The following is a 12,491-nucleotide window of genomic DNA, read 5'->3' as shown; positions in this document are numbered from 1 at the left end:
CTTGATAAGTGTGTGGGTTACATGGGCATTTCCATTTGCAAAAATTGTATAGCTAAGAGTTGCACATTTCAACAAGCAAATTTCCCTTAAAAAAAGAACCACAAATCATTATCATCAATAAGTAGGAGATGAAGAGTGGGTGGAGCTATAGATAATACAAGAGTGGCAAAATATTGATAACTGCTCAAGGCAGATGACAAGTTCAAAGGGGTTCATCATACTATTTTATTTACTTTGTATATGCTTGATATTCTCCATAATAAAAAACTAAAAAAAAAAAGGCTACTCTTAAGTAAATTAGGGTAAATTAAGAGAAAGATATGTCAGACATAAAAATAAATTATCTACAACATTTTTCAATACACTGAGACTTGCCATTGCAATGAATGAGATGCAAATTAGTGTTTCACTGGACCTGGCTTTCTTATCATAATCTGTTATCTAATGTGCAAGTAAAGTTCTCAGATTCCCGATGAGAATGAAGAGAAAACGTAACAGTAAGCTTAAAAAGAAGAGTACGGCTTTTAAAACTTTTATTTGTGACTAAAGCTTAAACCTTATCCCCAAATCACTATATTTCTTTCAGAAACTCCTTGTGAACTTTATTTTCAAATGTCAGTACATGTATTCGATGAGAGTATGCAAAGAAGAGATGAGTATTCGTTCTCTAGAATCATGTGTTTGTATCACTAGTTTCCTTTATAGTCACTGCCTCTGGCTTTGTAATTTGAAATGTGCTAATTAGTTAACAAGGTGATGGGAACTTGTTAAAATATCTTTTAACAATCTATTATTCTATTCTATAATTCATAAAGGTTATTTCACGAGTGCATACTTTTTGATTTTATACCCTTCTGTACTTTCTGAGTATCTTTAAAATGAGCTGTATGAGACATGCACGATTTCAGAAACGAAACCCTAATGAGGCGGAAGATATACTATTAAGTGGACATGTAAATTGGTATGACTTTTTGCAGGTTATTTGGTGATATTTATCAAAAGTCTAAACATGCGTATGCTTTGACCTAGCAATTCTCCTCCTAAAAGAAGATCATCAGGTATGTGGAATTTGAGAGGTGCTGTATTCTCCCAACTCAAGGCCTAAGCAGTTCCACCCCCTATGCCTAGAAGGCAAACCAACCCTCAGGTATCTGCATGGCTTTATCTTAAACTTTATTTCATGCCTTTGCTCAGATTTTACCTTATCAGAGCCCTTCCCTGGTCACTCTTTTAAAAATAACCTCTCCAGCCTCATCACTCTTATTTTTCACCATTTGGCGTGTACGTGTGTGTGTTTATGTGTGTGTGTTTATGGTGTGAGTGCATATCCTCCCCCACTATAATGTAGGGAGCAGGAACTCTCATTCAGTGCTCTATCTCTGCACTTAGGACAGGGCCTGAGACATAACGGCAACTGGAAGGTGCTGAATGCTTGAATGATGTTAATCATAGCATCATTTTATGCTAGTGAAGAACGAAATAATCTAACTTTCATGCAGGGGATTAGTTAAACAAATAATAGTTGGAAGCCTTCTTACTGGAGGGTAACAACTGGTAGTTGCTCGGTTAACAGAAAATCAGTTAAAGCAGAATCTAGAAATTTTGGTTACAGCGGCACCAATCAGGTGTTAGGATCCACTAAACATTCAGACTCACAAGACCGCCACAGACATGACTGGCCCCAGTCTGTTCTGAAAGATAAAGGACAGAAACACAGCAGGCTGGCAGGGTGGCATTCACACAGGTGACAGCACACACAGCCATCCAAGAGTCAGGAAAGGAGATCCACACGAGGCAGGTGTGGGAGCTGCCTGGTTTAGTGCCCCACAGGAGCCAGTATCTCTTGTTGCAAGGTCACAGGGAGTTTCCAGGGTCCTTGCAAGGGATATGCAGATATAAGAGTAACTCCTCTCAAACCCCGTTGCCCTCGAGTCGATTCCGACCCATAGTGACCCTACAGGACAGAGCAGAACTGCCCCACAGGGTTTCCAAGAAGTGGCTGGTGGATTCGAACCCCCGACCTTTTGGTTAGCAGCTAAACGCTTAACCACCGCACCACCAGGGCTCTGTAATGCCTCTCAAGGACGACCTAAATACAGTCAAATCTTTGGAGTTCTCCCAGTCCAGATGCAATCTATCAGTCAAGAGTCAATTGTATCATGACAATAATGCCTTTAATGTAGTTAACATTCTAGTTATCGGGTGATCAGGTGTGGCAGATTACATGTTCAGAAAACAGGCACAGCAATATTCCTGGTCCCACTTGCCACACCCTCAAGAAAGGGAGTCTACTGCCCCTCTCCTTGAAATCAGGGAAGCCTTTGTGACTCCCTCAACCAACAGAATGAGGCAGAAGTGATGCTATGACTTGTGAGGCTGAGTAGATAATGTGATACAGCATTAACCCAGATCTCTCTCGGGATGTTTGTCTTTGGAAACCAGCTATCACGGCATGAAGATGCCCATTTTTGACACGGATACAACTCAGATTTAGAAGTATGTAAGAGTACTACAGAGCTCCCTACCAGTAGTTCGTGGTCAGTAGAAGGATGGGGATCATTTGCTCTGGCAAGTCAGTGGCTTAAAAGAGGCAGTGGATTAAAAGAGCTTGTACTATGCATCTGTCATGGATTGAATTATGTCCCCCCAAAAATGTGTGGGTCATCATTCCCAGTATTGTATGATTGTGTTCCATTTTGTAATCTGATGTGATTTCCTTATGTGTTGTAAACTCTGTCACTATGACGAGGTTATATGTGATTTTCTTATGTGTTGTAAACTCTATCACTATGATGAGGTTATACTGATGGGGTCTACAAGACTGGATAGTGTCGTAAGCCCATCTCTTTTGAGATATAAAAGAGAGAAGTGAGCAAAGACACATGGGAACCTCACACCACCAAGGAAGCAGTGCTGGGAGCAGAGCACGTCCTTTGGACCTGAGGTTCCTGCGCTGAGATGCTCCCAGACCAAGGGAAGCCTGACATCACAAGGACGTTCCTCCAGAGCCAACAGAGAGACAAAGCCTGTCCTGAATTTGGACTTGCAGCCTACTGGACTGTGAGAGAATAAACTTCTCTTTGTTAAAGCCATCCACTTGTGGTTATCTCTGTTACAGCAGCACTAGATGACTAAGACAGCATCCATGGAATAGACGATGCATGTATTATGGTGTAAAAAATATTTACTAGCCTAGGAAAAGGGTCACAACAAATTGCTACAGGGAAAAAGAAGGCTACAAAATAGATTATCTCATTTTTGCAAATATTTATGAATGTGTACAAGCACAGAAAAAAATTACAACATTAAAATGTAAACAGAAGTTATTTCAGAAAGATGGAATTATGATTTTTTCTTTATGGTTTTTAAAATTTTTCCCCCAAAAATAAGAATTACTTTTGCCTTTATATATATGTGCATGCACATTATATATTTATATATGGTTATTTGGTTTTTGTTTCTAAAACACAAACAAAAACAAAACTAGCTGCCTTCGAGTCTATCCAAATCATGGCAATCCCATGTGTGTCAGAGTAGAACTGCACTCCATAGGGTTTTCAATGGCTGTGATCTTTCAGAAGTAGGCTGCCAGATCTTTCTTCCAGGTGTCTCAGGGTGGATTAGAACTGCCAACCTTTTGGTTAGCAACCAAGCACCTAACCATTTGCGCCACTGAAGGACAGCTTGCTCTCTACCACCCAATTATACTTTCCAGAGACACTTCTGATACAGTGTGATACTATGGAGAAACCAAGAAGCGTCATAAAAATGTTAAGTCATTCTGGGAAGCAAGGATCTAAGATACTTTTTTTCTGCTAATATAAGTCAGTGGTGGGTGTCCTAAAGCCACATACTTTGTCACTTGAATTGAGGATGTCACTGATGTAAGACACACCATTATTTTATGTATCACTAAAACAAAATTCTGCCGTTTAAACTAAGACACAATGCTAAGGTACCACTGATTGTACAGGTAGTTTCTGACTTATGACGTATTTGAGTTACAATGAACCACACTTAATGACTGTCTGTATTTTTTGTACATCTCATCATTAGTAATATGTTCTAAATATAATGTTGCAGCATGTAATTTGCTGATGTTATCATTCTCAGATGTTCACTGACAGATGTTCAATGTTATGATTTACTGTTCACAACACTGCCACCTAGCAGTCTATGGCCTGGTCTACAATGAAGTTGGTGTCAGTGTTGGGAGTCATAATGGATAGAAAGTTGAGCAACGTTCAACTCTAACAACATACGCCAATTGAACTGTGCATACACCCAAAAGCTGTTAGGACTCCAACTTCACTGTTACAACACTGATGCAGACTTCACTGCAGACCAGGACTTTAGTGGGATCTTATTCAGTGTTTCATACTATCAGAAGCATTAGTTTCAATTTCATCACTGGAGTAAATTTTTATGATTTGTGTATTTTTTTATGTATGTATTAAAATATATCTGTAAGTTAATGTGTAATGTTTCCAACCCTCAAAGACAAATAAAGATCAGATTTATAAAGATACTGATAATAAAAGGCAATAATAACGAAAACTAAACGAAACGTCAGAACCAACTAACAACAAAGGTGTTGGAACAGAGCCTTGTCGTAAGTCAGGGACTACCTGTACTCAGAGTCAATAAAATATAATACTCTCTTAACGAGCACATGTATTACCATACTCTGAGGGAACCATGTAAGAAAGCTGAGAGCACTGATAATCACTGGTCAAAGGCGTGATCATCAAATTGTAACCAACATGCTAAATTTCCTTTTAAGAAGGAATTTTTAAAATAGAAGATTCAAATAAGTTTGTCACAGACACAAAGCTACCTTCAATCAGGTTGTAAAAGACATTTGTTAATTAACAGCTTACAGTGGCAATTAAATGGCAGTTAGCAACACTGATGAATATGTACGATGTGTGAAATTCTCAATAAGATCACTATTCCCTTCCTCAAATATTTATTACAGCCCCCAAGATTACAAAATGATATTTATTCTTCATTAATTAAATATCTCCCATGTACTCTAATTAAAATAAAAATACAATTTCTAGAAGCGAAAGCTTACTGGAGTTTCAAAAATTATTTCAACAAAAAAAAAATTCAAGTTTCAATTCAATGTACCTCTTCTTTGTGGTATTTTCTGTAGCTTTTTGAAGCCTGCCAATTGTAGCCTCCAAATTTTTAAGTGCTCTCCTGTTGGGTGGCTTGGTTGTTTGTACATTTACTGTGCTTAATTCAATTTTCATACCCTTAATAATATTTAACAAGTCTTTTTTCGTGTTCTCCTTTACACTGTCTTGGCTCTTGGAAGTTTCCTCAGAGATCTCATGAGTTGGAATAGACTGCTCATCTTTCTTGTTATAGATCACGCTGTGAGTGCCAAAATATCTTTGGATATTATTTTTTGTCCTAGGAAAGAAACATGAAAGAAAAAAAATGAAAAATACAATACAAAATAATAAAGCAATAACTCAAAAACTTTGTTTTGAAAAAATTTTCAATTCAAGCTCTTTTCATTTGCCTTTTTTTTTTAAAAACAGTTTCTACCATTTAGTGACAATGATTATATTCTTCAAGTTTTGCAACCATTCTCACTCTCCTTTTCTGGGTTGTTCCTCATTCATTACATAAACTCACTGCCCCCTAAGGTTTCTATCTAATCGTTCAAGTTGCTGTTGTCAATGTGATCCCATATAGTTCTTAAAAGAGCACAACGTTCAAGGCAGACATTTTTTATTAGCTAAGCTAAACTACTGTTTGGTTTTTAAGAAGACTTCAGGTGATATTTTTGGTTTAAGGTTTAAAGATTATCCCAGGGCAATAGTTTCAGGAGTTCATTCAACCTTAATGGCTCCAGGAAGTCTGGAGTACATGCAAATCTGAAATTCTGTTCTACAATTCCCCCCTTTTGATAAGAATTCTTCTATGGAATCTCTGATCAAAATGTTCAGAAATGGTAGCCAGGCACCACCCAGTTCTTCTGGTCTCATGGCAAAGGAGGCAGCAGTTGTTCATAGAGGCACTTAGCTACACATTCCATATTCTCCTCCTATTCCTGACTCTTGTTCTTCCTCTGTTGCTCCAGGTGAACAGAGCTCAATCGTTGTGTCTTGGATGGCCACTTGCAAGCTTTTAAGACCCCAGGAACTACACATCAAACTAGGAGGTAGAACAGAGGCACTAAACATGTTATTAGGCCAATTAACTGGAATGTCCCCTGAAAAAATGATCCTAAACCTCCAAAGTAAGAAGCCAAATCCCATGAGGTTTTTGGTTGTATGTAAGCAGCCTCAGCAGCTACTTTTTTTGTTGTTGCTGTTATATCACACAACCTTTGCCAATTCGACTTTTTACATGTGTACAACTTTTTAATTGTACTTAGGTGAAGGTTTACAGAACAAATAGTTTCTCATTAAAGTTAGTACACATATTGTTTTATGACAATGGTTAACCCTATGACATGTCAACACTGTCCCTTCTCAACCTTGGGTTCCCTATTACCAGCTTTCCTGTCCCCTCCTGCCTTCTAGTCCTTGCCCCTGGACTGTTGTGCCTCATTAGTCTCGTTTTGTTTTATGGGGCCGTCTAATCTTTGGCTGAACAGTGAACCTCGGGAGTGACTTCATTACTGAGCTAAAAGGGTGTCCAGGGGCCATACTCTCAAGGTTTCCCCAGTCTCTGTCAGGCCAGTAAGTCCAGTCGTTTTTTGTGAGTTAGAATTTTGTTCTACATTTTTCTCCAGCTCTGTCTGAGACCCTCTGTTGTGATCCCTGTCAGAGCAGTCAGTGGTGGTAGCCAGGCATCATCTAGTTGTACTGGACTCAGTCTGGTGGAGGCCGTGGTAGTTGTGGTCCATTAGTTCTTTGGACTAATCTTTCCCTTGTATCTTGTTTTCTTCATTCTCCCTTGCTTGCTACTCATCAAGGTAGAATGTAGAACATTTTCTTTATAAACTGTGTTATGCCCATTGAGCTAGATGTTCCCCAAGACCATGGTCCCCAGAGCCCTCCGCCCAACAATTCGGTCCCTCAGGGAGTTTGGATGTGTCTATGGAGCTTACACGACCTTTCCTTGAACAAGTTGTGCTGGCTTCCCCAGTATTTTGTACTGTCTTACCCTTCTACAGGTGTACAATTTATTGACAGCAATTACTATAATCTGCTGTGCAATTCCACCCTTAATCAACACAATATTTTCATCACTGTTAACCTCCCACCCTTTTTTTCCCCTTCCTCCCACCCCTGGTAACCACTAATAAACTTTGTTCTCTATACATTTGTCTTTTCTCATCTTCTTACATAAGTAAGGTCATATAATATTTGTCCCTTTGTGATTGACTTATTTCACTCAGAATAATGTCTTCCAGTTCCATTCATATTGTAGCAAGTATCAAGACTTCATTTCTCCTACTGGCAGATGAGTATTCAATTGTCTATGTATGTACCATATTTTGTTTATTCATTCAACTGCTGATGGGCAATTAGGTTGTTTCCACCTTTTGGTTACTGTGAATAGTGCTGCAATAAATATCGGTGTACAAGTTTGTTTGAGGCTCTGCTTTCAAGTCTTTTGGATATATACCTAGGAGTGGAACTGCTGGGTCATATGGCAGTTCTATTTTTAGTTTTTTGTGGAACAGCCACACTGTTTTTCACAATAGTTGTACCATTTTGCATCCTCACCAGCGTTTTCTTTTTATTATTACGGTTAATCCTAACAATTTACTATTTATTGTGCATATACTACGTGTTGAACCTTGTGTAATGTACACTTATGTACATTTATCTCACACCCACATCAATTTCATGAGGTAGGTATTAATCCCATTTTACAGATAAAGAAACTGGAACTTGCTCACGGTCACAAAGCTCAGAGCTCACTAAGGGCCAAAACACAATGGTGTGCCATAAGTGGGTGACAGTGTGCTAAGATTTTGATCCACTTGATCCTTATAGTGGAGCCCTGGTGGCATAGCGGTTAAGAGCTACAGCTGCTAACCAAACGGTCAGCAGTTCGAATCCACCAGCCTCTCCTAGGAAACCCTATGGGGCAGTTCTACTCTGTCCTGTAGGGTTACTATGTGTCGGAATCAACTGGACGCAAAGGGTTTGGTTTTTATCGGTCCTCAGTGGGAGGGTAGAGCCTGGAGCTGCTAGTGCCTCCTTCCATTTATCCCAGGATTCTGTACAAATATCATTTTCAATGTGTTCCATGATAGAAAACAGTTGATAAACATTAACATGGTTCATAAATGACAATTTCTTATCCTCCTACCCAAATATGGCTGATTCCCAAGTCTTTGCTCTTAACAGGATATAGTAATACATTTTACAGTCATATTTAAATGTGAAAATAAAGAAATTTCTTTCAATAAAAAAGGTCTTAAAAAAAATCTCCTGGGTATTACTCTAATCTGATCAACTTTCTCATTGAGCTAGAATATGCCATTTAACCAATCACCATTTATAAGCCAAGCTAAAATGGAATAGAAAAAAAAAATTCTGTGGCTAGAGTTATCATTCTGCTCTCTTAGTTAGATACACTTATGAGAAAGAGCAATACAAATGAATCTATTTCAGACCCATAAAAAAGAATTCTTAATGCTAAGTAACTCAAATACCTGAACATCTTTAACTGCAGTATGCCAAGTATACACATCAGTGTAGTTCTAGCCACACAGACTTGCCTGACCCCGTATCCTGGGATACAAAAGCAATAGTATAAAGTATAAAAGATAGTATGAAGAAAATGCTCTAATTATTATTTTATATCTGAAAGTTAAATTCACTAAAACTAAAGGTTTTATTATAACAGAAAGGAGAACGAAAGAAAAGTTAAGTGGTCAATGGCCATGGGAGTTTATGGGGAAAAAAAAGAATACATTTTATAGAAATGTTATTTTGTGAGGGTTAAAATCTTCTTTTGGTATTTGATACTGAAACCCAAACATATGGGACTTTAAAAACTACTGCATATGTTAGTTTCAATAAGGGTACAATTTACAAAAAGTCATTCATGCATCATAGTGAATATATACCCTATGCTGGGCACTATACTAGGCACTAAGAATATATACAAGAATTTCATGGTCCCTACCTTTATGGAGGGGAACCCTGGTGTCAGAGTGGTTAAGCATTCAGCTGTTCAGTGGTTTGAACCCAGCAGCTGCCCCTCGGGAGAAAGATGTGGCAGTCTGCTCCCCGTAAAGATTTCAGCCTAGGAAATCCCACAGGGCAGTTCCACTCTGTCCTATAGTGTTGCTATTGGGAATCGACTTGAGGGCAATGGTTTTTTTTTTTTTTTTTTTTTTTTTTAACCTTTATAGACCTAAGGCTAGAGCACTGCTCCTCAAACTTCAATGTGCATAGGAATTACCTAGCAGACTTGTTAAAACAATTGTCTTGGCCCTGCCAAGGTATTCTGATTCAGTAGGTTTGGGGTGGGACTCAAGAATTTGCATTTCTAACAAGTTCCAAGGTGATGCTGATGTTGCTCTCAGAGGACCACACTTGAGTAGATATGTTGTGGATGTTACTTAACCCTTACAATCTTTGTTGTTAGGTGCCGTCTAGTCAGTTCTGACTCACAGCAACCCTATGTACAACAGAATGACACACTGCTTGGTCCTGAGTCATCCTCACAATTGTTGCTATGTTTGAGCCCACTTATTGCAGCCACCGTATCAACCCATCTCGTTGAGGGTCTTCTTCTTTTTTGATGACCCTCTACTTTACCAAGCATGATGTCCTTCTCCAGGGACTGATTCCTCCTGATAATGTGTCCCAAGTATGTGAGATGAAGTCTTGCCATCCTCGCTTCTAAGAAGCATTCTGGCTGCGCTTCTTCCAAGACAGGCATGTTCATTCTTCTGGCAGTCTACAGTATATTCAACACTCTTAACCAACACCACAATTCAAAGGCATCAATTCTTCAATCTTACACAACAGGTTTTTATTATTCCCATTTTACAGAAGGAAAAAAAATCGCTAGTCAAGAGTTAAGTCAGCGGTTCTGAACTTTTAAAGATTATAAAGGGATCTTATTAAAACCATAGATCTCTAGTTGGTAAATTTGGAATGGGGTATGGGGATCTCCATTTTAACCAAGACCCCATGTGATCCTGAGGTATGTATCTCAAGACTCTGCATGAGACCCTGGTCTAAACACTACATCAAATTCTCAGAGCTAGCAAATGGCAGCACCAGGCTAGAGGCCCAGGCCTGTAATGAAAGAGAAAATGGCAATTATCAAAAGCCCTGAAACAAGCAAGTATTTGATCTCCTTATGATCTCCTTATGATAATCTCCTTAGAGGCTATCACATCAGGCACTTAAAAATTGGAATGAAAAAAACCAATTATATAACCAGTATTCTCACAATGAGTACACTGGACCCTTGTTATAATATCATTCAATATATGGTACCATTCAATTTAGGAAACTGGCTCTAATTATTTTACATCTGAAAGTTAAATTCACTAATATTAAAGGTTTTATTATAACAAGGGAGAATGAATCTCACATATGCCCAATAGAATTTACTTCACTGTTTCCTTCCAAGACTGCTATATATGGTACTACAAAAAGTAATCTATATGTCACAGGCAAATCATGTATAGGAACTAACTCCATGACAATAATAAGATAAAATTCTAGACTTAACCTCCCACTGAGCCCACTTCCATTGAGACCATCTCATCAGCACTTCAAACACAACACATCCAAAACCATGTTCAAGAGCTCCCGTCCCAGACTGACTTGCCATTTTCCACCCTTCTGTATTGGACCAGCCCCTTGGACCAGTCCAATGAACAGATATTTATATTTTAAGAACTATGACATATTTAAATTTTTTTTCTCAAACCTGCTCCTTTTTCTTCTCTGTTTCCATTAATGATACCCTGATCCTCAAGGGCAACCAGTTGAAATCTTTGTTCTGACCACTCTATCATTATGTCAACAAATATCACAAACTATCAATTCTTCCTGTGCAATTTTTCTCCTCCATCCAGTCGATCCTTCCCATCCCCAATGCTACCTACCCGCTTCAGGACTGTACTTAGCCAACCTGGCCCCAAACTGTACATGCAGCAGAAGTGAGTTTTCATAATCATGAGACTTCTCAGAGGATGAAGAATACCAATACCAAGTATGCAGCAACTTCTTTTCTTTCCTGTCTAACTCCAACCTGTGGTCCCCCTTCAGGTTTTATCACATTTCTCTTCCAGAAAAGATTCCCTGAACCTTTCCTCCAACGGTAAGTGCCCCTGTTGACTTCCACAGCAGTTACTTGTTGAATGAATGAAGAGCACTCTGTGCTCACCTGCCCCATCTCAGCACTTGTACTTGAACTACAACCATAAGCTCTGTGAGGGCACGGCTGCCTTGTTCCGGGCTAAACACCAGTACTACCACACTGCATTCTCAACAGTGAACTGAAAATTAAAGGAGGCAAGAATAAGACAATTAAAGAAGCCTGAAGAGGCACAACAGTAAAACTAAACTTCAGTTCTGAAGCCTGGAGAGACTCTGAGAGCTGCAAGAGACAAAAGGCGCGGCGTGTAGTAGAAGGCGCACAGGGCAGCCGACCGGGCATCTATGTCATGGTAGCTGGCTACCACACTCCATGACCTTGGGCAAGTCACTTTATCTTTCTGAGACTTCTCTTTCCTCAGATTTAAGGCGATGGTCTCTTAAGACCCCGTGGGTTATAACGTCAACCCCGGGAAGCTGGAGTACAAGTTGACACAATGGGGAGGCAAGGGCACGGGTTTGCCTGATGAACTGCGCGGTCAACAGAGCTGAAGTGCGTTACCTGACCGTTCCATGTGGAGCAGCCAGCAGCAGAATCGCAGCCGCCGATACCTCCGCGCTCCCAGAGGACAAAGGAAGGCGGGAGAAGGGGCGAAGAGGTAGGAAAGCCGAGGCCCGGGGAAACATCGCCGAAAAACCAATTAAACTGAGAACCCCACGGGAATACTGCGTCCTCTGCCAAACACGTCCCGCTCGCTCTTCCGTTCCCTAGCCTGGCGCGTTCCTCTCGTTTCGCCTTCCGGTGGACAACAGGGTCCGCGAACTGTGTTCCGGACTCCCCCGCGTCCGAGGGCAGAGCCTGTAGCCCTCAGGCGCCTCCGCTCTTCTGCACGCCCGGTCTTAGTCTCAGACCCGGAGCCGGCGTCTTAGTTTAGGGAGTTTGCGCCGTTTGGGGCGGGCGGGAGGACATAGCCGAGTGGAGGGGGTGCCCAACTGTGTACACGCCGCCGTGCACACGCTGCTGACGGGCCAGGAAGATGAGGCGGAGAGGTGGCTGCTTTGTGCGTTGTTTTAGGTAGAGGAGCCACAGCCACCAAAGAGGTTAAGAAAATTACCATAGGGCGTGCTGCCTGATAATTAGTTTTTCTTTTCACTATCTGTTCTTGATGTACAGAACATGAGGCATGTATGTTTAATTTTTCAAAACTGGTTTTAGAGATTAAAAAA

At 40.1% G+C, this 12,491-nt stretch overlaps 1 protein-coding gene across 2 annotated transcripts in view; it reads right to left on the bottom strand.

Annotated features, from left to right (window-relative positions):
* MRPS31 (mitochondrial ribosomal protein S31) overlaps positions 1 to 11,992 on the bottom strand; it is a 30,839-nt gene extending 18,847 nt beyond the window's left edge. Inside the window, exons 1-2 of one of the 2 annotated variants that reach the window (XM_023742221.1) lie at positions 11,827 to 11,984; positions 5,134 to 5,421 (exon numbers count right to left, since the gene is read on the bottom strand). In XM_023742221.1, the coding sequence (XP_023597989.1) occupies positions 5,134 to 5,421; positions 11,827 to 11,951 (413 nt within the window). In that variant the 5' untranslated portion in view covers positions 11,952 to 11,984. Of the gene's footprint in view, positions 1 to 5,133; positions 5,422 to 11,826 lie in introns of both variants that reach the window. The other variant, XM_023742222.1, reaches the window with a different exon arrangement.
* Positions 11,993 to 12,491: the final 499 nt, after the last annotated feature.

The sequence above is a fragment of the Trichechus manatus genome, unplaced genomic scaffold (genome assembly GCF_000243295.1).
Source record: "Trichechus manatus latirostris isolate Lorelei unplaced genomic scaffold, TriManLat1.0 scaffold00205, whole genome shotgun sequence".
NCBI classification, from domain to species: Eukaryota; Metazoa; Chordata; class Mammalia; order Sirenia; family Trichechidae; genus Trichechus; species Trichechus manatus.
This window is presented reverse-complemented; position numbering and strand designations above follow the sequence as displayed.